Genomic DNA, 24,505 nt, shown 5'->3' with positions numbered 1-24,505 from the left:
GAGCAGATCAGTTTTTGATTTTGTATTCTGTTCTATTCTTGTTTGTGTCTGTTAGATGCAGTCAGACACCCCTGCCTTTATCTGGCTATCCACAGAAACATCTGACTGTTGCATCATTTGGGTGCAGTAATGAATAAGAACTGACATCAAATATCAATATTATTGGCCCAGCTAAATGGTAGCTGACATCCAACCAGCGTGCTGGAGAGGTAAACAAAATTGAAATTTGGTTTTTGTTTAAAAACTGTCTGACATTATTTGCCCTTCAGGAAATCGATGGAAGAATGACCTAAATGCTGTTTGCATTTTGGCTTGGGGAGGCAAGATTAAGCAGTTACCATCAAGCACCTTTTTATAGTGTTTTAGGTTTTCCTGAGATAACCTGTAATTCCAAAAATACTTCTTTTGTTTTTAAAAAACCTGGTAACCTCTGTAACGATTCCTAAACCTGCAGACCTCACACAAACACAGCATGGCAGATACAGGCACAGGGGAATGATATCCATACTCTTATTCAAACACAAACACATAGACACACACATCAGGGAGCAAAATTTGTTCTACTTTTGACCCATGATTCAACTAAGCATCCATAGTCCTTATACTTCATTAGCAGAGGTGATTTACCTTTGCAAAGAATGTACAGAGCTTACTGAGGTGCTATTTAGGCCAAACCTCAGGGCAAAAGGAATACCAGAAACATTTTCCTCCACAGTTATTGTGTTACAGAGACTTGGGAGTAAAAGGGACAGTGACATTAAACTTTGAGGAGGAAAGATGCATTTTTCTAAGTCCCCAATTCAACAGCTGTGTGGGTTTTGCTCACATTTTCTCCAACACTCCACAGGCAGAGAACCAACCTTGGAAACTTCAGAATTTATGCAGTGCTGAAAGTGTTATTTGTGAAGTCCTGACATGGCCAGAACTGCAGAAGTTTCTCTCAGGGCAATGTGACTCTGGAGAGCCCCTGTTCCAGCAGGGCAGGCTCCAACAAATGGGCATCTTTCAGGTGCCAAGCTGGCACTTATGTTCCATAGAGAAATGCCTAATTAGGGAAATCTCAGCACTAATAAGAGCTCTGGCTGCAAATGTTGCCCACTTAACAAAAAACTAATAACTACAGTTCCATAAGCATGGTACACTAAATAACTCAGATTTAATCAGTTTCAGCCAGTTTAATGAGGATTTATTCAGTTTATATAAATGCATTATTCTTTTTTAGCTTATTCCTTGTACAAGTTCCCTAAAATATCCCTTAATATTTGGACATGCTTCCTGGATGGCTCTTTGATCTGACTGGAAAATTTGTTCCTTGCTTTTGTGCAATTAGAATTTCATGTTCTTTCAGAACTCCTTCTGGCACCAAGCAGCCCAAGACATGGTTACCACAAGCCCACTGAAGTGACTTCAAGAGCCTGTTTAAAACCTGTTTAAACTGACCTATGTCCCTGCAGGAAAAGGAGCAAATCCCTGGGGATCTTTCCCCACTACAGCTCTGCACTTCTGACAAGGCAGGGGATCTGCAGATGCATGGCATTAGGATATTAAAAAATACTGGAAAAACCCTCTAAGTAGGATTTTGTCAGCAATCAGCCATCAGTTTTGCCTTTTCAGGCTGCTTTGGACATGGATAACCATTAGGTTGGACACTCCTAATGTTGCATGTTTGCCCCAACAGTCCACAATCAATGTCCAAAATCTTTTCCATGACAGTACTGTGGAAAATCTGAATGTTTCTACAAAAACATATTTTCCCTCATAAAACATGCATCTTTTAATAAAAATGTTGTCACTCAAAACACCTTAATTAGCTGGCTTAGGGTGGAATATTTAATATTTTTGGTGGGCAAGCACTAGAGGGTAAGAAAATAGTTCTCCAGTGCAGTGTTTGGCTGCAATGCAGCAATTGCTTTGCTTTGCCAGCCAGAGTAACAACTGTTAGTTGTACCTCAGGACCACTACTTCATTTTTCAGTGGTTTTCCAGTACATACTGTTAACTTATATAATTGCAAGCACAGCTTCTGAAATTATATTCCTCATTCAGTTTGATCAAAGCTGATCAAATGTTTCCATTTTTACTAATTCAACCATTGAGAATGTCAGCCAATTATTTCAGTCTAGAGTTTAATGCCAACTGTGATATTCTTTAGCAAAATAATGTGCTTATCTGGATGATTATCAGCACACACCCTTTCAGCTCCCTGTTAATCATTACAGGTCACAGGAGAGCAGGAGGCCCCCTTGGTAATTCAATACTCATGTCCAGACAGTGTTGGAGTGTCACCAATTCCCCTCACAATTCTTGCTATTGTTACATATTATTTGCTCTACAGCACAGTGTCTCAAAATACCCAGAGGCAGGTTGGGCCTGTCAAATACAGATATAGGCACGTGGCCAAGAAACAATTAAGATGCCTTGGGAATTCCTATTCCCTCCTTCCCATTCCCTCCCAGCTTATGCCACCCCTTCTGCTCTGCCAGCCCCTGGGCTTTGCCCTCCAGACACACACAGGGCTGGCACAGCAGTTGGTAAAGCAGCAGCTGATACTCAGCAAGAGGAGAACACTCAGGATCTCCTACAGGAAAAAAAGCACCTTGATCTGCTTGTAATGGAAGTGTCAGTGGGAGCACAGGGAGCAGGAACACCACTGGGATATTTTTCAGGAGAGGAGGTCTCTGAGAGAAAAGGCTGACAGTGGCAGCAGAAAGCAGCACATGCCTCACCATTTCCTCACTAGTTTTAAAGACACACATCACAAATGTTTTGCTCACTTCAGAAAATTTCATATCGCCTCAAAAAACCATTTGGGAGAAATTCCTCAGTTAACGGGAATTCAGACCACAGTCTGTCACCGATCCCAATCAAAGGGTTCTGTTCAGACAACAACTGTAAAATTAACCATCCAGGGAAAAAACCTAACAGTAATTTCATGTAAAGAAAGTAACTAAGTGCCCATGACAAAGGAGAGTGGCTCAGATACCACACACTGACCAAAGGAGAAAGGAAGCAGGAGCAGGGAGGGGGCAGCTCCACTGCAGCAGTGCCTGGGTCTGCTCTGGCTCCAGTGTGTGCCCCTGAACCACTCAGAGATCATTGCTAATACTCAGTTCAGCCACAGAGGTATCTGCTCCACCAAAAGCAGGACAGGATTGCCCAGAGCAAGGAACATGATGATTAAAGAATAAAAATGGGAAATCTGTGGGCAGAACTTACCTTCATGTTGAATGTAGCGTGATTGCAGGAATGCAGGTGACCATGGAATGTGTAAACACGGAGCCCCTGGGAATGAAACAAAAAGAGAGCATTTAAAGAAGTTACAGTGACATAAATTATTCTATACCCTTGTGGTAAACACGAAGACCTTGATTTTATGGCTGTGTGCAAATCAAGACACGTTGTGTGCTAAAAAGCCAGCTCCTGGTTGCTGAAAGAGGAACACATTCCTCACAATTAATAAGGATATATCTCCTTATTTCACATAATAGCCAGCAGAAAAAGTGCATTCAAATATCACCAAAAAAAAAAAAAGCCTCCCTTGCTGGAGGGATTGAATTGGAAGGTGTAATCACTCCTTCCAAAAGACTGAGCTCTTGCTCTCAGGCAGTGATTCAGTATGTGCCTCTTGATATTCCACACACACCATTAAAGTCTTCCTTAAGGAATCAGAGGCACCAAATCAAAATTAATTATCTTTTGTCGTCTTCCACATTAGGCCATAAGTGACCTACATAGTGCAGTAACATATGTCAGATGTCATCACTGATCTCTGGCTGGTTCTCCCAGTACAGGAGCCATGGAACCACAGCACAAGATGGGCAGACAGGGGCTCTAAAACGAGATGCCTTCCTCTGTTTTCATAGCAATCACTGGCTTCATGGGTAACAGTAAAAAAATTCCTTCCTAATAAAAGTGAAACTCAGCTTTGAACAGTGTGATATGAACAGTATAATATGCTGAAAACCAAGTTTTCACTCAAAGAAAACATTTTATTGACACTGGAATTGAAAGGCAACTCGTTGCATTTTTCTGGAGAGCTAAAAAAACCCAAACAACAAACTCAAGATCTGAAATTCCACTACTCATCCTACTAGTACTTCCCTGTACTTATTCCAGCTGGAATCAAGCTCTCAGGAGCAGGGGCAACATAGATTAACCATGCCTTTGTCCTGCTTTTAGAGACTGTATCATCAGCTTAATTCCATTTTTATTTTCCCAATCTAAGAAAACTGAAATCAATCTTGCTTTGACGTAGGACATTTGAATTCTCTTTTTCACTGACAAAACCTCCTACATTTTATCATCAGCAGGTTTAGCAATATATTCTCACTGTTGGCAACAATCCCTTTCAGAAAGTAGTTACTGAGGTTTGACCACAAAGTAAGTCTGGAGGGACACTCCTCAATAACACCGTGTGGTTCATACTTCATCCCTGAACCACTTGGGAGAACAGTCCAACAAAACAGTAGTTAAAGGGGATTAAATTGCTGTTGTAAATAACTCAGGGGTTAAGAGCAAAGAGGGAAAACAGCTACTGAGGCTGCAGTGTTGCTGGAGGAACACGTGGGGATTCATTATCTGCAGATAAATTTCAGCTACAAATTTGAAGACAGATCACAAACACTGAGATACAAAATCTTATTCCACTCTAAGTATTGGGGATAAAAAAATTCTCATTAATTTTAAGAAGCTGCTTGAAAACTCTGGAATTAAATGACCTGTATGCAATCTTTGGGGTGAACTTGCCGACCACGGAGGTTCCTTCCAGTTTTGCTCATATGGCATTAGAATATAAATCTCTGCATAAGGCCCAGCATTTAATGCTTCACAGAACTTCTCCTGTTTAAAAAAGGTCACCAGAATCAGGCTGCAGGTTACCTTGGCAAGCACCATTTTGTACCTTGTTGCACTTTGCATTCCCCTTTCTGTCTTGAAGCGCTTTCTGCTCCAAGGCCACAGATGCTGTTGTGATCAAACCAGGAATGAGTATTACACCCAGGCAAGGATTGCAGAGCAACAAGAAGAAAAGGCTCTGGACTATTAAAAGCAATACATTTAAAGAGCAAGGACAGCATCCACTTTAAGCATAAAAAGGTTGCCAGAGCACAGTTCTTGAGTTTCCAACACGTACAAGGGGAAAGAGCACTGAAAAACCTCACTCAAAGACCGTCTGTATTTACAAGTCATATGTTAGATATGGGTTGGATCTCAGGAGAAGGCTCTTCCCCAGAGGGTGGTGGGCACTGACCAGGCTCCCCAGGGCAGTGGGCACAGCCCCAAGGCTGCCAGAGCTCCAGGAGTGTTGGGACAACAGGACAGGAACAGGGTGGGGTGTCTGTGCAGGGCCAGGAGCTGGATTTGATCCTTGTGGGGCCCTTCCAACGACTCAGGATATTCTGTGATCTTGTGATTTCTAAGTACTAAAACATGTACCAACAAATGCTGATAAAAACAAAACTTAGGTAATTATTATCCAATTATAAATTCACTGCTGGACCAGAAATATGATTAAACAAAATTCCCTACGACTGACAGACAAATTAAATGGGATAAAGGTAACAGCATAGCAGACAAGATAACCAAATGCATGTAACAGTCTAGCAAGAAAAAATGCCAAGGACATAACGTGTGCCTTGTGGCCCAGCAGCGACATCGACTGTCCCCAGCCCGTGGTAACACACCAAGTGTCGGTGCATGGTTTGCATGCCAAAAGTAGGCCCTGTAAAACAGCTGCTGCTGCTCAGCAGGGTGTAGCATTCACCCTCAGACACTCCCAAACACCAATACAGACACAGTAACCTTTCCACAAATACAGAAAAAGCAGGCTGTCACAAACCAATAAGAAAGAGAAAACCACATGGATGCTGTGCCAGCAAATGAATGTTAACTTTCTGATTTCCCTTCTGTAAGTCAATTCAATATAAACCCTCTGAAAAGGATTTTAATAAAAGTAATAATAATGATAATAAAAGGAAGACAAAGGCAATGGTTCTGTAAAGTGTTTCTCAATACTATCGCTGAAACTTAATTTCCAAAGTGCCACTTTATTTTTATTTGATGCACAGCTCCTGTTTTCTTTATCAACACCAGAGAATGTGAGCTTTGCAGACACAGATGCCATAAAAACAAAGCTGGAAAGCCTACTCTTTAGCTGTAATGTCCCAGAAAAAACCAAACAGCAATAAATATTCTGTGGATCAGAATTCATATTAATATAGCACTGAGCTTCCAGCACAAAGAGCTCAGCAGTAAGTTAATGACACTCCTTCTGCACATGCATTCTGCTTTTCAGTCCTTAACCATAAAATAATCGACTCTAACACCACCAGGACAGACCCCTGCTCTGTTCACACACTGTGGAACTGGACAGGGTGTTCCCAAACAGAGCCTGCCATTTCACTGATGTTCTTTAGGGTTGAAGATGAGCAGAGAAAAACACCTGGGACTTGTATCCCAAGGGAAACAGCAGAGGAAAAGAAGGAGCTTGACATTGGGGAGTTCTTAGCTAGGGAAAATTATGATCCTTTGCTGCATCCTGGCCTGGATCCAAACTAGCGTGGCCAGCAGGCCCAGGGCAGTGACCCTTCCCCTGGACTCTGCCTTGGGGAGGCCACACCTTGAGTGTTGTGTTCAGTTCTGGGCCCCTCAGTTGAGGCAAGAGATTGAGGGGCTGGAGCGGGGCCAGAGAAGAGCAACGAGGCTGGAGAAGGAACTGGATGTGGCACTGAATCTCCTCTTAAACACTTCCAGGGGCAGAGAATCCACCATGTCTTGATCCAACCCCACTGTGATCACCAGCCCAGGGCACAGAGTGCCCTGGGCTGGTGATCACAGTGGGGTTGGATCAAGGGTTGGACTTGATGATCTCAGAGGTCTCTTCCAACCCAACTGAGAAGAGAAGAGAAGAGCAACAAGGCTGGAGAAGGGACTGGAGCACAAGTGCTGTGGGGAGAGGCTGAGGGAGCTGGGGGTGTTCAGCCTGGAGAAGAGGAGGCTCAGAGGTGACCTCAGCACTGTCTGGAACTGCCTGAAGGGAAGTTCTGGCCAGGTGGGGGTTGGTCTCTTCTCCCAGGCACTCAGCAATAGGACAAGGGGGCACGATGGGCTCAAGCTCTGCCAGGGGAAACTGAAGTTGGATATCAGAAAAAACTTCTTTGCAGAGAGAGTGCTCAGGGATTGGAATGGGCTGCCCAGAGAGGGGGTGGATTCCCCATCCCTGGAGGTTTTTCAGCTGAGCTTGGCCGTGGCACTGAGTGCCATGATCTGGTAAAGGGACTGGAGTTGGACCAAGGGTTGGACTTGATGATCTCAGAGGTCTTTTCCAACCCAATCCATTCTATGATTCTACCTTGAAGGTCTCCGTGATCATTACCCCTGACAGAGGTAACTATCACAAATTGAGAGCAGGAGAAGCAACAAAACACCAGAGAAAACTCTGCAGCTGTAAAAAGGCCCATTTTCCCTGAGTTTAACCCGTGAGGTCTCTCCAGTCTCCTTGCACATGACACTCCAGCAGTGTAAATTATGGAGAATACATTATTCTTGTTAACTGAGTCATCAGGTCCTGATTGAAATATTAATGGGGGAAATCTGAGTTCCAATCCCTCCTTGAGCTGCTGCCCAATTACATTGATAACCACACATTCTTCCTCTGCAGGAAATACACAGATAATAGCAACATTCAAAGGAAACAAAATATGAAGCGTTCTGCATTGTTGAGGTCTTGAAAAAAATGATTATTCACACATGCACACACACAGGTTTGAAACCCAGAAGTTAATGTTAGCAGCAGCAGCCAGAAACAGCCCAGCATTGTGTTACACAGCCTGTCAACCCCTCAGCTCCCTCTGAACACGGGCATGAACCACCTGGCCCGCACTGGAGCTACCTGAGAGACCTCAGAGAGAGAAAACATTCCTCTTTTCAAATGAAAGCTGGCATTGTGGAGAAGCAGCCTGATCTTTGGAGCTACAGATCTGTGAACAGTAATCCTACTGAAAAAGTAGTTAAGCAAGGTTTTACAAATTCAAATGTTTTTGGTTTTGTTCTTACTTTCACAGGATAAAAGCCCAAGATTTTGGAATCAATAGTGAACTTCTGCTGTAAATCCTCCCTGTTGTGAATCCATAGAGATATAAGAATACAAGACAAGACAGGATGAAGAGAAACATAATTAATGCTTCTTTGCATTGGAATAATTAAGTTCAATCATTAACTACATAAAACAGCAGCTGAATCTTCCTATACTTATTTTAATTACCATTTCAACAACAACAAAATAAACCCCCCAAACTTAACAAGCCACACTGCAAGCACTTCTGGAGAAAACACACAGCCAAAACCAGTTGAGCATCACTTAAAAACTACTCATGTTTTTTAAACTCTGCTGGTTTGGGGTTTTTTTATAAATTTTGAATGCCTTGCTATACATAAACATCTGACATGATCAAACTTAATTTGCAAGTTCAAAAATCAAGATAACAAATCTGTTAGGTCAAGCTGGGTCTAATATACTGGGCACAATAGGTAATTATCTTTATTAGTCTGATAGGAGCTTTTAGATAACAACATCTGAATATGAGATTTATCTACACAGTGTTCAGATAAGAGATTTATTTGTAATTTCTTGGTTCATTTAGACATTAACTCAAAGGAATAACGTTCATTCAGAAGGACTAAACTAAGAAAAGTGTTCAAACCATGAAGCACTCAGCAGTGGAAATGTTCACCTCGTTCTCTTTATTAAAAACAAACAAAGCCTCCCAACAGTTTTTCATGAAAGGTTTAATTGTGTTTGGGGAAAATGAAACTTCTGGGCTTACACAGGTAGGATTTTCCCAGGAAGTTGAACAGTGTAATGCTCAGGAAGCTCCTTTTGCCAGACTTGAAGGATCATGGTCAGGGTACAGGGATTGCTGCCTCACTGGGGAGGTCTGACCCTCCCTCTCCATCTCCCCTGAGGACTCTGACCAAGGGCTTCCATTTTCAGAGCAAAGTGCAAAATTGGAAGTGTGAGTCCCACTCAGTTCCCTGCCTCATTCACACCATGGTCTGCCTGCCTGGTGCCCCCATGCTTGGCATTGCCAAGGGAACGTGAGCTGTGCCCAGCAGCACTGTGGGCTCTGTGGCCCTTGGCACTGCAGGGGAATTGCCTGCACTCTTCCCTTGACCCAGGTACACTGGAAACATCAGAAGGGACTTGGACCTCTTCATGAGAGCACAAGCTGTAACAAGGTGATTTTTAACAGAGAGAAAATTCATTTTCATGGGCTATGATGGGAAAACACAAAAACTGGAGGAAAGAGCCCAAACCCACGTTCCCCTTCTACCTTTGCTCCTTTCTTTCAGAGCCCACAAGAACTCACTTCAGCAGTTCCCTGAGGTCTGTGTGTGCCCCTCAAGGCCAGCCCAGCTGCTCCCAGCCAGAGCTGCTCCCTCTCCATCTGCCCCATCCCATCTCATCCAGAGGGCACCACCCAGGGCAAGGCAGAGCATCCACCTCCCAGCCAGTCTCGGAGGCTCTCACAGGCATGTGATGTACAGGATCTGCACAGTGAGCACTCAGCAAATTTGGAAAACAATTCTACCATCTGTCACCACAGGTTTTACTCCTCAAGCTCCAGCACAGAACCTTCAGCTCCAACTTTGCTTCTGTTCTCCTTGCTTGGAATATATCCTGGGGCAGCAAATCATGTGGAGAAGGCTGTTTGTTGATGTCAGACCAAGGGTAAGGCCAGGGAGTTACTCAGATGTTTTGTAATCCTGTCTTTGGGGAGTAAAATTAACTTGCAACCACCATTGGTGTGCCTTATTACACAGGGATGCACAGAGGCAAGGATGTGCTCCAAAACTGAAGTACCTCAGCTGCTGGGCTCTTTTTTTAAAAAAAACCCACTTACTTCACTTCACCTTCCTAATGAAACAAAAAGAATTTTGAGTATCTTTAAAATGCATGGACTTATATAACAAGTTTCATATTCTGAAGAATTACAAACTTGAGAAACAGCATTTTACTAAAGCTGGTAGGTAATAAAAATGAGAAAGAGAGCTCTGCCTTCCAGCTAAGCCCAATGCCACACGTTTCATCACAAACCAGCCTTCCCTTCACTTCAGTTAGTAACACCTGCTATTAAATATAGAGGAAAAACTTAATTAACCCTGTTGTGGAACAGCCCTGAATTGTCTCATTTCCATAGGTCTGAATTTCACCTGAATATAGTATAATATTTCTTTTGCACTGATCATGAAGTGATATGAATATTTTTTAATTGGGAGGAGAAGTGTGTTTCTAGGCCAAGACCTTGTATGCTAAATCTGTTCAAAGTCAACCTCTAAGGCTCTCCTAAAAAACACTAAAACCAGGAGTTTATAGCAGAAATGCTGACAGATTATATTCTTGCCAGCATAATATAACCTGACTCTAAGATAAATGTTTCATGAATTAAAAAAGTTGAAAAAAAGCTCCTCTGTTCAGCTTTGTTCTCGAGATGAAAGTGAATTATCTTTTTGTCTTCCACTGACACTTGGATTTTTGTACTGCAGAAAGCTGTAACCACAGGCAGTATTTAAACAGACATGACCGTGTGGGATTCTCTCCTCACTCAGCTCCCGAAAGAGACATCAAACTCCCAACTATATAAGGAGGAAAAAAGGTTTTATGGCAAGAGACACCTTCCTATACCTGTGTCTGTGAAGAGAGAGAAATGTCATCTCCAGTTGGAGAGATCACACACAGGCACAGTCCCACCTGCACAGCCCTGACAGCCCAGCCAGGGAAGGGAGGGAGAAATGCCCTTTCTGGACCATTCCTTGAAAAGAAAATAAATAGCAAAAGAATCCCTCAAGGCTACTGAAGTTCCTTCACTAAGGCAGAGCTGTGGATCACTGCCCTGGTTGGTATTGGCAGATGGCTTCGTTAACACAGGCCACTGTGTCTTACTGAGGAGTCCAAGGGCAGGGGAACATCCATCACCCTGGCTGCTCCCAAAACCCCAAACTTTGGAATTCCTCCCATCCAGTGTAACTCCTGGAGTTGAAATGTTGCAGCAAGGGAAGGATCAGTGGTGCAAGAGCAGGGGTGGCAGGGAAATCCAGTGTGCTGGAGCCTGCTCACTGCAGTTTAAATGAACTTGGTATTCCAGTGCTTTGCAAAACATACCAACCACTTTCAGGAGAGCAATGCCTGAATGACAGAAACCTGGCAAGGCTCTCTAACACTAAACTTCATGAGCTCTGTTGCTTTAATGTAAAAAAGATCAGAAATATGAATTATAAATGAGCAGGAGTTGCTGGTAGAGTGTAACATGAAAGGTTATGAGTGCAGTGCAAGTGTAGAAAAAAATACACAATAATTTCTATGGCTTTGAAAATTAATTTACATTAAGGTAGAATAAAACAATGAATACATAATTTAATTATATATAACAAAAAATGAGAGGACTACATATGGGAAATGCTTTCTTCTTATCTAACAATGAGAGGTCAAGGCAAAGAAGGACTTTGGTGCTCTTAAAACTTGAAGCTCAGTTTTGGCCCAAAGCCCAAACTGTTGCCTTCTGTGACTTCATACCAGAACAATGGTTATTTTCCTAGGAGAAGATGGGAAAAACCAAGTGGCTGTAACTGAAAAGGACAGCACAGAGAGAAAAGCAGCTACATACAGAGCCATGATCGTTAAATAAGACAAATGAGGTGGCCCAAAAGTTGAAAAAATAGAAAGGAAGAAGAAAAACTTGAAACATTTCCTCCCTTCCAAGAGTCAGCCCAAATCAAGAGGTTTTAGCCAATAGGATCAGTGTTATCACTTGTCTGACAGCCTTTGGGAGGGTGTTTCCTTCTCTTGGGCTGAAGGAATTTGTAAGCCTGGTGCACTCCCAGTGTGAGTTTTGTTCTGGCAGTCACTCTGCATCAAATGCACCTCAGCCAAATTTCAATGGCAGAGGCACAGCAAAAACACCAAAATGAGAACAGCACAAAAGGACACGTGTGGAGTTCCAGTCCATCAACCTGCAACTGCTGAACGTTCTCCTCAAGTCACGTTCTTCCTTGAGCCCTATTTCTCCCCTCACCAAAAGGAAGGGAATGACTAGTTCCCAAGGCTTGGCAAAGAAACCAGGATCTGAATGGAAAGGAAAGCACAGCACTTGCTCACCATCACCTGTTTTCCCCAACTACTGCTGCTTTGGGAATAGCAGGTTGTTGACCTTAATAACCAGGGTCAGAGAAGAGAATCAAGACTATTTAGTTAGAAGCACTGAAGAAGTTACTCATCAAAAAAACGAAGTCAGTGAAATTAAAAAAAAAAAAAAGAATAGCACAATTTTAAGAAGTCAAACTTGAAAAACAATCCCCACTGGCAGAGGAGAAAATGTTGCAATCAGTTTTTGAAAACACACTGCCCATGGATTCTCTACACCAGGCCCTGCTTACACCATCTATACATTATAAGTGAAATGAGAAAAAAAGGATTGCAAATGCCTATCAAAAATAAGCCTAAAGTTCTGTAATTTCAAATTCAGAATTTTGCACTGATACAAAATCAAATTTACATCGATATTTTCAGACGTGAGATTTTCTAGATAAAAGAGGAGGTAAAGCAGAAGGTCTGCATAGCTATGGAAATTGGTCCATCTTTTAGTCAGTCTGCTGGCCATGTAAGTTCTATTTAGCATTCAGAGCACAAACTCTAATTGCTGTCTCAGTATCTCAATAACATGACAGTGAACTTCCATTACATTTAGGCACAGGCAAACGTTGTCTCAGAAGCTTCCATCCTTCCTATGTTATGGGCCTTGCATTGGGTTTTGGTGTCTTTGTAGCTAAAATAGAGATACAGTGTGAAAAGGCATCACCATTTTTGTCCTTGCCCTCCAGTTCCACAAGGAGGGATCACAAAATCAAACAGATCTTCCTGAATCTCAGTCTGAGCATTACCAATATTACTCTTTCATCATTGCACTGCTCCCAGTGAAAACTGTCTTCAGTCTTGGTAGAAACAGAATTAGGCAAAACACCAATTTTGAAATTCCTCTCTGCTTTACAGTGTTTATTGATTGCTCCACAGAGCAGTTATTTTAATCATTAAAAATGCACTTTACTGGTTTAGCTTTGTTAAGCTTAACATTTCCCAATAAATTTAATGGCTGAAATGACATAGGAATAAATACATATTTTTAAACCAACAGTACTGGCACTGTAACTGGTGACTGGACTTACAGGACCAGAGAGTACAGACCTATTTATGTCAGAAGTCTAAAACCAGAAAATCTTTATTGGGAATATCCCACAACAAAACAAATGCCATAGAAAGTTATAAATCCATCCATCCATCCATCCATAAATACATAACCCTTCATGTGCAAGAAGGTAACTCAAATAAAAAAAAATTTGAAAAATTATCCCAAAGCAAGGAGAACACTTTTCCCAGGATGTTTTTGTCAGGGGTGATAAAAACATTGAGCAAGTGAGAAGCAAGAGCTCCTCCTCTGTTTTAGCACATTTGCCCAAGGTGCTCCCATCATGGCACAGGATTGCAGAGACACTGGAGAGAAGCAAAACTCCTGGCAGCCTTTCCAGAGGCCTCTTGTAAAATTGCAGCATGATTACATTACCTCTTAAATTAAAGGAAGTTTCTTACAAAGTTCAGCTTGTCAGATTTGCCAGAATTAGATCTGGGACCAAATGTATTATGACTAAGCTCAATAGTGTATAAATAATAGATCCATTATTCAAACAACTCACAGGGCACCATGAGCTTGATTTTACCATGATTTTACCATGACAAAGCCCCTCCATGAAATAACTTCCCCGGGATTTTTCCCCAGTAAGGGCTGGGCTGTGGCTTGGCCCCCTGTCTGAGCAGCCAGGAGTGTGAACAGCAGGGTCCCACTGAAGGAGCTGGAGCCTGTGAGCAGCCTCAGCCAAACCACGCCAGCCTTGGGGTGGTGAGTTATTAACAGCAGCCTGTTCTGTAATTGTCACTGAAATAATCTCATTGACACATACAAGTTAGGAAATAGAGGGCTCATTAACAAAGCCTCCAGCCTTTATTAGATCATATAAATAACCAAGAGTGCTGCAAAAGATCGATTACAGCCTTTAAACGTTTACAGAATCAGTGCTTAATTAAGACAATTTTAATATGCAAATCAAGCCTAATTATCATCATTTGTTAATGTTAGTCTGCCCAGGCTCCAAACAGCTTCAGCTGCAAATAAGGTAACACGATCGTTTTTCTCCTGCTTTTTTTTCCCCCTTAGGAAGAACTACAGAGGAAACAATCGAGTTGTGCTTCCAGTGCATACAAAGGCTTTCAAAACCACATTTCCATCTCCTGTTTGGAGATAAAGGTCAAAAAGTGCTCAGCATAGCAGAAAATCCAGTGGAAATATTGTACATTTCTTCACCCACTACTTTGTAGAATGCTTTAATTAATGTGTTTCCTTCAAAGGACCCAACCCCTCCAGGAGCTTCTTCTGATGACAATCTGCCCCTGTCCAAGGCAGTGACTGAGTGGGTGGGTTTCTGACACACACCATTCCCACTCAGAGGCTGCTACTGGGGCTTTTCCCCTTCCTACCTCTCTGCCCTGGCAGTGCCAACCCTCCCGTGCTGAGAAGCCACAGCATCACAGCAAAGCCCCTGGAAATTCCAGTGTGGAGCACGCAAGGGAACAGCACAACCTTCAGCAACGCGCTGGGAGGAGCAGGCAGGGAGGAGCACAGAGCAGCAGGGGGCAAACCAAATGTCTGTGTTCTGATTCTTGAAGAAGCAATTTAAAGCCTCGAAGCCCTCGGGAATTTGTTTAGGGAAAGAGGGTGGAGCAGCTGCAAAAATATCCTAGTAAAAATCATTCCCTTTTCCTGCCACTGCTGCTCTCCTGCCACCAGAATGAGCCACCCAGGTTAAAGTGAAGGAAGGGCACCACTCACTGCTGGGCACTATTGGTTTGTTGTAGAATGCTTTACACAGTGCCAGGGGGGAAATATGAAACGTTCCTGTTTGCAATATTTTACAATATGCAAAGTCACTTCTTTGTTTTTCTTTGTTATTATGTTTTCTTTCCTCATATTCCCAAAGCTTTAGAGCCTGTAGCTGCTCATCTGGTTCAGGGTAAAAGGAAAATTTTCTGCTTTTGCTCATTCTGTAATATATTCAGTATTTCTAAGGAAAAGTAGTCCTCATAGAAAGAAAAAAAAAGGACATGCAGTTACAATAGGCCACGAGTCTTTCAAGACAGAATGAATAAAACTGTAAAAATCAGAGGAGGAATAAAATACAAGAGGTAACTTGAAAAGCCTCCAGTTCAAATGGGAGCAGAGTGGCTGTCACCAGTGTCTCAACTGACTGGTGGATGAAAGGACTTCACAGTGGAACCATGTCTGGGTACAGCCACAGCTGGGTACAGATCTGTCAGGCAGCCACTTCCCAGCTGCTTTTTGGAGCCCCCTCTCTGGAGGCAGCCTTGGAGAATGGGGCACATTCAATATCATCCGGGCATGCCCTGGCTGACACAGCAAACCCACACAGCAGTTGAGTTGGGCTGGGGGACAAATTTGGGCTGGGGACAAGCCCTGCAATAGCAGGGGGCACCTGACTCGTGTGAACCTCAGGCAGTGAGGAACCAACGCTGCAGCAGGGGCTGCTGAGGCAGCTGGCAGGCAGCAGTGCTGGGTTTATGGTGTGTTCCCACCAAGGGCTGGGCAGAGGCACAGGGCTCCTGCATGGGTAACAATGGCTGTGGGAGCTGCTCTCATTTCTGGGGAACATCTGAACCAGAGCAAACCGCAGGAATTTGAACTGAATCGTGAGGGCATGGCCTGAAGGTGTGTCAGGGCAGGTTTAGGTTGGGTATTAGAAAGAGGACCTTCCCCCAGAGGGTGGTGGGCTCTGAACAGGCTCCCCAGGGAAGTGGTCTCAGCACCAAGCCTGACAGAGCTCAAGGAGAGTTTGGATGACACTCTGGGGCACATGGTGTGACTCTTGGGAATGGTGTAACAAACACACCTCCAGGAAATACCTTGCAAATCCAAGAGCAGGGAAGAAAGACTGGAAATCAAATGGGCACTCAGGCACATCCAGTAGGCTTAGTGGAGAGGTTTTGTGCTCAGACACAGGATACATGGACACCATGAAGCTATTCCATCAAGACTAGGACAGGGAAGGGAAGAAAGGAAGAGAACTCCATGAGTTGAGTTCATTCCCACATTCCCTGCAGGCTGTGCTGCACACACTGCAGGCTGGTTCTTCTTAGAGAATGCTTCCCTAAAATGGGAAGTCAACAGCCCTGACATGCTCCACACAGACAGTGACTGATGGGATAATGCATGGCTGAGGGTTCACAGCCATTGTCCTGGTCACCTCCATGCTGCTTAGGAACTCTGGATAAAATAGTCCTTTCTGTCCCAAAGGAAACTTCCCAAGCACCGGGACCTGCTGTGCCCTGGGACACCTGTTCCAGTTTTCCAGTCCATTTCCATACAAAACCAGCTGCTTCTGAGGAAAGTTCTCTTGTGGAACAGGGAGCTACACTGTTCATAACTACTGCTTCATGTTCTCAAGCCTCAACTGCCATTCATACAAAAATACATGGAATATATTTCGACATGTTGCATGGTCTCATTATATGCAGACAAATGACCATGCACTTTTGTATCCTGTTAAAAGCTGATGGAAAGTTAAAAAATTCCCCAACTCCCTTCTATCTCAGCAAGATGAAATAGTACCTGAGTCAGACACTGACCTGATAACTTCCTAAGATATATAGACATAAAGTAGATATTACTGTCAAAACCCAAAGAATTTTAAAAAATTAATTCAGAAAAACATTATCTGCGTTAGAGATGCACAAAAACAACCCTGCTCCATAACAACATACTGACAACTCTCAAATAAAATGAATGCTGCTTCTTATGCAGAGATCTTTTCTGGGTTCAATCATTTGAATATTCCAGTTCAAGCACATTGTTACAAGAACTGTCATAAATAAGAAGTACTACTTAAACAGCACTTACAGTCTCTCTTGGAGTGTTACTTCCAATGCCAATGGAATTAGGGCCCATTTTACAATGTGGGAAAAGGAAGTCCACTGGCATATGTGGCTGAAAGCTGTGGCAGGAATCCTGACACTGTGTTTAACCAGAGCAGGGCAACCCCAAATGTCGTGCCATTCCTCAGATACATCAAAGTACTTGGCACAAATCTTGGACTGTTATTTGTGTTTTGCAGGTAAAAATTTTCAGCACCTGATTTTGATTAGTAAGGAATGACATATGACTTAAACTGTGTCTTTTCAGAAGACAAAAAATTAGGTATATAATTTTTTATTCTTTTTAAAATAAGTGCCTTCTTTGATAAAATGCTTTCACTTTGATTTGATTATAAAGCCCCAACATACCATTTTAATTTTTGCTCATTCTCCTTTCCTGTCTCCCTCATCAGGAGGGTCAGCATACACTGTTATTTCCTGATCTGAGAATCAAAGCTCTTTCATCAATATTATTTGCTTTGCATTTTTCAGTTTAAGCCAGATCTTTCCTGATTATTGAAAGACAGACAAGCAAGGATACCTTTTTGAAAGTTAGAAAAAAAATTTACATAATAAAAACACTTAAAGAATCTCAAAAGGAAAACACTCAGAGTACTTTGCATACAGATGACCTACAACCTACATTGCACCTCTGCAAATGTTCCAATAAAACTCTGAAATCTCAACCTGCAGGGAATTCTCAGGGTGCCCTGGGCAGCCCTGCAGGGTGGGCTGGGCTGTGCTGGGTGTGGAGTCCCTGTGCCACACCCCCTGTGTGAGCCGTGCTGTGTTACAGCAGGGACACTGCAATGGCAGGGCTGAGGGCAGAGCTCCCAGAGAAAGTCATGCCCTTGCATGTCTTCAAGCCACATGTGGAGAACCTCTCACCCATGGCTGGGAATGTATGGCCAGAGGAGCCTCTCAGGTCTCATCAGGATGTACTTGACAAGATGGCACAAGAGGTACTGCACTCTGAGATACCACATTGTGTTCATTTTCTCTTCAGCGAACTGAACTGCAAATAAATGACCCAGAAATCAGCAGGAAATGAGGATGTATCACCAATGGGGTTTATAAATACTATTTGTTAGAAGATGTAACTCTCTTGACAATATATGACCCATGTCTAATTTCAGGGGGTCAAGGTGATCTTTGCCCTCCTCTGTGTAGAGTATTATTCTTCTCCAGAGAAGTTCAGAGGTTAATGAATAAAGTGGCAGCAAAGAAGAAATGAGACTAAGCAGGAAAATGCTTGTTCTTGGTCTCTGCTATAAATAATGCACTCATTAAAATTCTGCCTTGGAAGAAAGGCAAGTCCATTAGTCTAGGAGCTAATTTTTACTGGCTCCTTAGATGTATGCATATTAAAAATTCAGCTTTTATAATTGCCAGCCATCAACCACCTAGTCAGTGCTGTTCTTGGAGTTTTTAATTATTTACTTCATTTGCATAGACACTCCAATTTATGATCAACCATTTAGTTATCAAGGGACAGTTTTAGTAATTCCTCCTTTACATTTTTATTTATTCCTTCTGTATCCCTGGCAGGAGGCTGAGAGGACCTTGCCCAAGGTGTGTGGCAGCGGGATGGGCTCACCCTGGCACCTGCAGCCTTTCATTGTCCTCATGGCCACGCTCCATGGAACCTGCAGCACAGCTGTGTCCCTCCTCAGAGTGTCACTGCAGGGGACAGGACACTGCTACCCCCTGCCTCCACCTCCCCTTCCTCAGCTCTTGCTGAAGGTCCCTGCCTGGTGCCTCCAAAGAGGAGGGGAGAGCTGACCCCTGAGAGCTGCCTCTCTGCTCCGAGTGCTCTGGCCTTTGCCCCAGAGCTGCTCCCCTCCGGGTCTGCAGGCTGGGGCTGCGTTCTCCTGCTCCCACAGCCTGGCTCTGCTCGCTGGGGGAACAGCTGCTGTCAGACTCCTCCAGCACTGTCCCTCCTCAGCACCAGGAGGTCCCACCCTCTGCTGTCCATACTTCTGAGCAGACAGGACACGTTTCTCCTCAAAATGCTGCCTGCTCAGTTCCTTGCACACACAAACAGGACCAAAAGCTCAGGAAGGTTCAGGCTTTGAAAGGAATGAGTTCTGCAGTCGCACAGGAGCCCACCCATCCCACCACTCACTCCCCCCAAGCAGCCAGGCATCATTCCTGCTGCCACTGCTGGACATCGTGCCCACAGGGCACCGCTGGCCCAGAGCCAGCACTGAATCCTGAAGAGCCACCCAATTCTTTGTTCATGCTTCAACCCAACGAAATTATCGAACGCAAGAGGCGTCGTGTCTCTTCAGCGTTCAACGGCAGCTCCAGCAACAATGGGGCTGATTGATCTGCAGTCCCTGGTGCCACTGATTGATCTGCAATCCCTGGTGCCACTGATTGATCTGCAATCCCTGGCGTTGCTGTGCCCTCCCTGGGCACCATCCCTGGCGCTTTGCAGACAGGATACCAGACGGGAAACGCGGCAGGAGCGGAGCAGCCTCGCCTGGCAGGAAGGGAATTGATTCCCAATCCCTCTTTCTGCCAGGCAGAATTTCTTTGCTGCAATTCACACTTTTCAATGGCTGTCTGCAGACAGCCTCCAGAAGGCTTTGGGGGAAGCGAGGGCAATGACACCAGAGATTACAAATCAATCACTATTATAGAGCCTTTTATTCGGTAGAAGCTTCCGAGCAGAAAACAGATACCAAAAATATATAACACATCCTGACTTTTTGTTTGCTGTTTCCTTTCCTTTGGCTCTTTCATTCCCTATTTTCCTCGTGACACCACTGCTTTCTTTTCTTTCACTGTTTCCACCTCCATCTTTCTTACTACTTATTTTTCATTTATACTTGATTTTATCTTTCTGTCATCTCTCTTGCTCCGAACCTACACCATCCATAGTTATGTGATATGGAAGCAGAACATGATCTATGTGCTCTACACTGTCATCTTCCCTCTTGCTCACTCCCAGAACCCTCCTTTCAAAACTGGGACAGTAACACTGACAGAGAATGGAGCAAGGTCTCCCTAATTCCTATTTTCTTGAAGCCATCACTTAGATCGTTCTGCCTGCTCTTGGTCACAGCATTATGTCGGGTTTAGTGCAACAGGATCCACAGAATAAGGAAAAAGGGTGGCAGAGAGTCTGGCAAAAGGTGATTGCAGTCCCTCACCCACAGTACAAACCATGCAGAGGGAGCTCCCCATCCCTCAGGGCACACCCACAGTGCCAGGCACCGACTGTGATACCCCCCAGGGGTGACACTTCTCAGCAGGGCATTCACTTTATAAGGAGATTGTGGGAGCAGCCAGAAGGAATCAGAACATACTGTTATTATTCCAGAGCTTTCACATGAGACCAGTCCTGAACACCCAATACACAGGTCTGATTTTACTCACATTTATGCTTTAATTCATGTCCTGTTATTAATAAAAGTGTTAACAACTAGAACAAGTGAGGTAGGTACAGACAACGTGGGTTTTTTGGGGGGAAATAGACCTTTCTGAACAATTAGACTGATCAAGGAACAGGTCAGTTTAAACAAATCAACTGACACAGATTTAGTAAAATAAATACCAGCAATGTTGAAAACCACCCTCTGAAAAGATTTGGGTTCCTGACTCAAAACAATTTTCTGTTCTAAAATATCAATAAATTCAAATTCAAACATATTTTTAGAAACTGAAAAATGGAACAAAATTGTCAAAGGGGAATATCCAAAATTCTGTAGACATTACAGTTTGGTTTTGCAGAACACAGATTTTATCCATGTATTGACACACAGAAAGTTCTAAAACTATTGACTTTTCATGCAAATCCATCCCCCTGATCTTGCAGACTGCAGGACACAGCTCATGTCAGTCACCTTGCACAGGGAGATGAATTGCCAGAGCCAGACACGTTCCCAGTAACCCCAGGGCACAAAGCAGTGGGTGAAGGCTGAGGGAGGTTGACTTTGGATGGGTCTTGCAAAAAGAGCCACCACCACGTCCCTTCACACCTCACTCAAACCCTTGAGAAACACAGAGAGATGCTGGAGAATCTGGTTTTCCCTACAGTTTGTTCTGTTCTGGTGTATCTCCAGTTGGACACAATTCTGCTGAAATCAAGATGTTTGTAAAATAAAGATGTTTCCACAAACTACTTGGATTAATCAAGCTTTTATCATTAAATTATCTTCCTTCAGATAATTTCCAAACCATGTTAAGAGTGATTTTGTGTTTAGGTCTGTACCACATCCTTAGCCTCTCTAATTATTTGGAAAACTATGTACAACAATAATTCTGTTTACTCTATTGATTCAAATATTGGAAATCTTGGATTTCCACAAAATATTTCTTTTTATTATGCCATTTCTGACAGTTGAATATTGCTGAAAATAAATAGATGATTATTTAACACCCTCTTACTGCATGTTACTTATGAAGATTGTCCTAAATTGCTAAAGACAGAACCAATCTATCTAACCAGAGTTATTTAATACCAGTATGGATTAGCTTTGTGTAGTCAGATAGGCAGAAACTATGGAACTCTTTTTCCTTTTCTTGTCTTAAATTAGGGACAAGAGGGCTGCTCTGAAACAAGTCAAAACACTGAATTTAATGCCAGAAAGAACAGGTTCTCCTTCAAAATCTCTGCTAATCTGGTGATGCTCACAGAGCAACGTGGTGCTATTCAGAAAGTTGATATTATTAGTCACCATTTGCAATCCATGTCACCTGCACCTAAAAACTGATCATTTCCTCAAAGCTCATAGACACAAGGGAAGAAGATTTATAGAAATGGAAAACAATCTTTTGTGGTGGTTTTTTTGTCTGTGAATGATGACAGAAAGCCACTATTTTTCTGAATCTGTAATTTTATGCCTTTATGTTCAGCAGATGTTTATCTAAATCATTTAAATCTGTCTTTTCTGGTTTAGACACATTTAGTATTAAGGAAAGATCCCCGAGTAACAGCACACATTAAAAGTTAATTAAGAGGAAGTTAAAGGAGAAAGAATTACTTTTTTCATACCCCCAGCAGACATTTCTTTCATTTTGTCAGGTTAAAAAATGAGAAAATTTGAAATAAGGTGTGAAAATTGGCAATGCATATTTTTAGGGGAAAGCTTTATTATCCATTTCCTTACATGCTAATTAGGAAATGCAATCCACTTGCTAATGTTGAGTGAGTAACTAATGTAAGTTGCTTCGTTAATTTGTTTAATTACCAAACTTTCAAAAGTGGTAAGTCAAATGGAAGGCAGTTGGGGGCTGCCATCACAAAACCAACCCATTTTTGAACATGACATTACAGGCACTATTTACTGGCTTTTGAGGTATTATCAGTGTTGAACAATGTCTTCATTTTTTAGATTTAATACAACTATTTACCCTTGACTACTAATTCATGTTTCTGAGAGAGCAAAATATATGTAGAAAAAGGTCTGCAGCCCCATATTTGTAGACATAGGCTTTTAACTTGCAGATGTGTATTCAAAAATTATTTAACTTTCAATGGCAAGTCAGACTCCACTGGAACCACGAGGATGTAAATTCAAAGTAAAATCTTGATATGAATATGTTCACTTCTCCTCCAGAGAAAAAGTACTTTCTGGATTTAAATAAAAAAAGCAATAACAAAGAAATGTCATGGGGAAAAAAAAGTCTTAACCAGTCAGAGCAGTAAAGCTGCTCTAATAAAGTCAGACAATTATTCTGCTAAAAGAAAGCCCTGGAGCTCCAGGGAAGGTCTCAGTGACTGTGCTGGGGAGGAGAGGAGTGCACAGGGCCCTCCAGGCTGAGAGCTCTGGGTGTCCTGTGCCAGCCCTGCCAAGGCAGTGCCATGGGGACACGACATCCCTGTCCCTGCCTGAGCCCAACCTCATCCAGCTGAGCTCCAGCACCGAAAAGGGGAATATTCTGCCAATACAGAGCAGATCTTGCAAACTCCATTTGCCAGATTTGGAAAGGAAAGGTCTAGAGGGACACAAATTGTCCCCCTCCAAAAAAACAAAACAAAAAAACAAAACCCCAAAACCCCACAAAAACCAAAACACTAAACCCCAATTGACCTGAACCAAAATCAAATATGTAACATTTTCCCCAGAATAAAGCTGCTTTACTTTTTCCCCCCTCAAAGCATCTTGCATGGCCGATCCTATTTCATATGAACTGGACTCCTTAAAAACTCAGACTATGCTCTTACAGCTGTGACTGACACTTATTCACACCTTAACAGGGCCAGATAAACTCCTTGGGCCCCACGTTTCTTATGTCTAAAGGTCTGGTTTTAACTTATCCCATATCCCATCTGTGAGATGGTGGCACTGCAGGAGAACTGCAGAGATAATCTGGGGGCTGGTGGGAGGAAATGCCTCCCAGGGCACGTTCAGGAGCTCTACCACATGCAGAGGGTGGGCAGGACCAACACAAACTATGTGACTGTCTGCAAACTGTCACTGAATGCAGAAGAAAAAGAAACCAAAAATTACAGAAGTCTGTAATCATCACAATTATAAAGACAACCTTCAAAACCTACGGCAAGTAGAGTTAACACAAGAGACCTGTGAAGGTGTTGCACATTGCCCCAGGCACAGGCTTTGTGACAGGTGGGAATTCCACTTGAATTTCCAGGGAGCACTGAGTTCCAGACTGAGCTTTCCAGGGTTCCATCTCAGTTCATAAATCCAGGTGCATGCCATGACTGGATGGAGCTGGAAAGGGGGTCAGGTTTGGCAGCAGGGTGGGGTAGATGGTGGAGAGCAACGCACAGAGGGTCCCACCTGGCCTTCATTCTAGTCCTGACCCCTCTTTCTCTTCCACAGCCTTTTGCTCAAGCAAGTCTTCGTTGCTTTTGCACAATCTGATATAAAACAGGAGAGATTTAAATAACAAGTAGGCCTGTGGCACAGTCCTATGAGCACACATCACAGGGCACCTCCTTTCCTCTGGTCTGCTCACTGGAAAATCAGACCATTGGTGCTGGACCACAGTCACCAACAGGGGAAGATCATGTGCAAAGGCTTTGTCACATGGCTGAATTCTGCTTCTTGCCTATCAGTTTTGCCCCAGTGCTTCCAATCTGAGTGTGATGTCTTATTTTTGCAAAATTATTGCTTCTCTATAAACACGTTTTGAGGGAAAAGAAACAATCAGGTGAGTAAGGGACTGGCACATAAAATACTATCATTTGCAAAACACTGGCCTGAAACCCACTTGGAGGCAGAGAAGTTGGGCTTGAGCCACAGAAGAGGGAAAACAGGAATGCAATAACCACATATTTATTTTTAGAGAGGACGAGAAGCCAAATAAACTGTAACACCAGTCACTACCAGTAAATCCTTTCTGTCCTGAAAACCACACTGGGCAAAGCAGGAACAGCCAGTTCTCAGGGGACCAGCTGGTGGAACCTTTTTGGCAACATCTCATTCCTCCTGTGTTGGTGCCAGGACACTTTGAGTCCTGAAACAATTAATTTTAATAATGCTGCAGCAAACTATTGCCAGAAATC

General features: G+C 43.1%; 1 protein-coding gene across 2 annotated transcripts in view; it reads right to left on the bottom strand.

The window, feature by feature from the left end:
- The window catches only part of SPAG16 (sperm associated antigen 16), a 425,449-nt gene that overhangs the window by 134,076 nt on the left and 266,868 nt on the right, over positions 1 to 24,505 (bottom strand). For both annotated transcript variants that reach the window (XM_071562395.1, XM_071562396.1), the window contains one exon: positions 3,216 to 3,281. In XM_071562395.1, the coding sequence (XP_071418496.1) occupies positions 3,216 to 3,281 (66 nt within the window). The remainder of the gene's footprint in view (positions 1 to 3,215; positions 3,282 to 24,505) is intronic.

Source organism: Pithys albifrons, chromosome 8 (assembly GCF_047495875.1).
Source record: "Pithys albifrons albifrons isolate INPA30051 chromosome 8, PitAlb_v1, whole genome shotgun sequence".
Lineage (NCBI taxonomy): Eukaryota > Metazoa > Chordata > Aves > Passeriformes > Thamnophilidae > Pithys > Pithys albifrons.
The sequence above is the reverse complement of the archived record's forward strand: the minus strand, read 5'-3'. Positions and strand labels throughout refer to the sequence as shown.